Source organism: Sinocyclocheilus anshuiensis, unplaced genomic scaffold (genome assembly GCF_001515605.1).
Source record: "Sinocyclocheilus anshuiensis isolate Anshui unplaced genomic scaffold, SAMN03320099.WGS_v1.1 scaffold962, whole genome shotgun sequence".
NCBI classification, from domain to species: domain Eukaryota; kingdom Metazoa; phylum Chordata; class Actinopteri; order Cypriniformes; family Cyprinidae; genus Sinocyclocheilus; species Sinocyclocheilus anshuiensis.
In genome coordinates, this window is record NW_015537985.1 from 66961 (window position 1) to 71193 (window position 4233).

Consider the following 4233-nt stretch of genomic DNA (forward strand, 5'->3'; position numbering starts at 1 on the left):
CAAAGAAAACAAAAATAACAATTTATTCAACAATTCTTCTCCCCCGAGTTACGTCTTCCACCATTTTAGAGTATCAACACATACGCACGCTTTCCCCTAAACATTAAACAACGCTGATTACGCAGATTACGTTCATGCACGTGCTTTCTCCTCCGAACGTAAACAACGCCGATTACGTCGATTACACTCTTGGGTACTCTCCAAAATGGTGGAAGACGTAACTCGGGGGAGAAGAATTATTAAATAAATTGTTATTTTTGTTTTCTTTGCACTCAAAAAGTATTCTCGTAGTTTCGCAAAACTGAAGTTGAGCCACTGATGTCACATGGACTGTTTTACCGATGTCCTTACTACGTTTCTGGACCTGGGAACATTACAGTTGCGTTGCTGTCTAGGCAGGGTCTGAGAGCTCTCACATTTAATCAAAAATATCTTAATCTGTGTTCCGAAGATGACCGAAGGTCTTGCGGGTTTGGAACGACATGAGGGTGAGTAATTAATGACAGAATATTTTCATTTTGGGGTGAACTAACCCTTTAAAGCTTCTCTTTTGTTGACAACAGCTGGTTTATAAGCACTTCTCATTACAAGTGTGGAAAGGTGGTTGGTGCATGTTACGTCCATAAATGCACATTGTAAGCACCCAAAACTCTGAGTTCATGTGGAGCAGCATTTCCTGTGAACCGAGCAGCTCTGAAACACTGAAAACACTGGATCATGAGCTGCTCGTGTGTAACAAAACACAGTGTCGTGCTTTAGACTGGAACACACGCTGCATATATTTGTTTAATTAAATTGCACTTTTTTCGATTTGATAATAGCCATGTCACGGTTTTGGTTTTATTTTGCTTAATCGTGCAGCCCTAGACCTAACTGTATATGTTTTCTGCTTTCAGAACCGCTTCCATTTACAGATGATGACAGATACGCCCCCTTCAGGACTGTCAGAGCTGCTGTTGGCGGTTTTGCTAAAGGGAGGCTGGCAGGGTGGAGCGGCCATTCTTTGTCTGGCAGGTGGGAACACGGGAATGCTGGAAGAGTTTGAACAGCGCGGCCATCTGGGCTTGAATGGAGCCCACTGGCACCTGTGGGAGACCCTAAACCTGTCCAGACTGGAGGAAAACTTGAGCGAGGACAAGGTGATGGAGCTCCTCTCGCAGCTCCTCAGCAGGACTCCTTCTGCTCCGGCGTCTTCTGTGGTGCTTTTCGGCTCCGATCCTGAATGTACAGCCAGAGTGCTGCACAGCGCCCACCAGTTGAGCATTGCGTTGCCCCCCATGCATTGGATCATGGGATATCCACTTAGTCTGGATTCTCTTCACTCCATTGGCTCTCCCCCGGGTCTTCTGGCTTATGGGGAAGTGAATCGCAAACCTCTGAACTTCTACATTAGAGATACCCTGCAGCTCATTGGCAGGGCTGTATATGCTGCGACCATGGTGAGACCAGACCTGGCTCTCATCCAGAACATGGTGAACTGCTTCGACAAGCCCAATAAACATGAGTTGCCCTCCTCTGGACAATACCTTGCCAGGTAAGCATACAAGTATAACAGTTTACAACTAAGTAGCTTATTACGTAGCAATGCTATTATTTAGCTACATTTTATAACAGTACCACAATTCACAAACAGAGTACAATTTCAAGTAACAAGCCATTTTAGTTATAATGAGACATAAACAACAGTGATGTAGCATTTAGTAATGCTACATCAATTTTGTTTATGTCACATTATAACTAATAGGCTACATTGTGCACAGGTACCCCCAACTTACCATGGTTCACATTTCTGATTAGTGTGCAGTTTTCATGTGACACATGTGCGGGTTATATATGATCCCATGACCTTCAAGCCCAGTTATTCACAATAAAGCTGGAGATTGTGTCAGAATAGGACATTAGCGAAGAAAATAACTATGTACTGTTTATTTATTAAAGTTTATGCCACTTAAAGAGTCAAATGTCATAGTTTACAGAAATATGTGCAGTCTATGCAGACTGAAAATTAAAGCACACATATTGCACAGGTACCCCCCATTTATCATGTTTCACATTTCTGATTAGTGTGTCATTTTTTGACAAGCGTGTGGCTTATGTGAACCCATTGCATTAAAGTCCAGTTATTCACAATAAAGCTGGAGACTGTATCACAATAGGTCATTAGCGAAAGAAACATCTATGCATGGTCTTATTTATTAAAATGTATATGTCTTAAAGAGTCAAATGCCATAGGTTACACATGTGTGTGCAGCCTATTCAAATCGAAAATTAAAGCACACATTTTTCATCCCATTTACCATCTTTCAAATTTTTGATTAATGTGGAATTTGCATGTGACGTGTGGCTTATGGAACCCTGGCCTTCAAACTCAATTATCTACAGGGGATCTGGAGATTGTCTCAGAATTAGCCATTAGTGAAGGAAATAACTGTGCAGTCTTATGTGCTAAAATGTATGTGTCTCAAAGAGTCAAATATCATAGGTCACACTATTGTATGCAAACCAAAAATGAAAGCACTGGGTCATGACACATCAATTTAAGGATGCAGTGAGCAGACATATAATGCAGACTTTTTTTGCTGCAAAATGTCACTGCTAATGGTTTACATTTGATACTGAGCTCTTTTTTTATTTATAGCTGTTATGTGAAACCCAGTATAAAGCTTTTTAATTTCATACAATCTTCTAAACATTTTTTTTTTCACGTTATGGATTTTGATATACAGTATATAATTGGATTTTTTTTTTAAATAGTAAATTATTCAAAGAGTAAATTATAACAATTATTTTCAGTATGTTTTTTTAGTATTCTTACTAACTATTTTATTAAGTGTTGCTTTATCGTGGCTTAACTGCTGTCGATTATGTGTATCTTGTTGTTTATCCAGTTTTAAATGAACTTCTCCAACACTGTCAATATTTTAAAATGTTATCTTATCTCGTAATCAAGAATTAATTTGTTTTCTGATCACACAGTGCAGTCAGTTCAAGCTTTAAATTCACCTTTAGTCATTAATGTGTGCAGACATATTAAGCATGCTTTACATTAAGGGAATTATAAGGTAGTAAATACTCTCCAAGGAAAATGGCTATATTAGTATTCCAGCCTCTAGTATTAAGTAACAGGAATATTCTGTCTCGGCCACAGTATGGCCTTATATCTTCAAGTTATTTTCCTGATGGAGCCACCGGAGACTTTAAAATGCAATTAACTGACTCAGGGGTGTTTTCCATACATTTATACCTCCTTAATCAAAACCATATCCATAACCGTGTGCATGTACATAAACCGTCAAGTTAGCAGTTACACGATGCATTCGCATCAATGTGGAAGCCATTCGTGACACTTCTGTGTCCTCTTCACTGACTGTCCTCCATAAACAGGACAAAAAGCTTTCTGCATTCAGGTCGCCAGGCTCTTTCTTCATCTTCAATGCCAGTGTCCGGGTCATTGTCAGGAGCTCACACAGCCTGCTGTACACTGCCTCTCAGCTTGATGCATTGTGTTAGTGGAAGAGGCTGTGGGAGGCTTGTCTATTAGTATCACAGAATACAGAGATCGTTGTGTAGATCCCGAGGGACTAAATATTTACAATTTCTCATTCAAGATAAAAACAAAGAAGGAATTATTATTATTAAATTGATTTGGTAGTATTTTCACAAATAAATGGCACAATTTCTTAATGAAAAATTAAATGGAATCATTAATTTATGCTGCTTTTATTATTGTAAAAATATTTTCTGTAGCAGCTCTACAGAAGACAGTAATGTCATTATTCAGCTCAGTTCAGTTCAAGTTTTAATTTTAGTATATTTAAATATTTTTAAAAAACTTTTTTGATGTTTGGAAGTTAGTACTAAGAATTAGAGTTTTGATGTTCCCCTTCGAAAAAATGTAAGGTGTATATAACTGGAAAACAAAGAGTTTTCTTGTATTGTTTTCTTGGATTGTTGTGATCAAGTCCCTGTGCACACGATTGGAGAACTCTTATCACCGAAGGCTGGAAGAAGCCTTACTTACCTATCTGCTCACTTCCACAAATGAGATTTTTTTTTTCGTGGTAAAAAAAGAGCAAAGCACCTTCAGATGTAAGATTAAAGTTCCGCTGTTATATGAGTCTTGCTCAGATAAGTAAACTTTTAAAAAATGTGTGACAGTGGACCCCTGAGATTTTCCACTGGATTGAAAGCAGTGATGTAATCTTTAATATTCACCTCACAGTGTAAGACCCC

The 4233-nt window shown here is 38.6% G+C and overlaps 1 protein-coding gene across 1 annotated transcript in view; it reads left to right on the top strand.

The window, feature by feature from the left end:
• LOC107674402 (glutamate receptor ionotropic, NMDA 3B-like) overlaps positions 1-4233 on the top strand; it is a 44692-nt gene that overhangs the window by 20814 nt on the left and 19645 nt on the right. Inside the window, exon 2 of the mRNA XM_016468365.1 lies at positions 897-1534. Within this exon, the coding sequence (XP_016323851.1) occupies positions 897-1534 (638 nt within the window). The remainder of the gene's footprint in view (positions 1-896; positions 1535-4233) is intronic.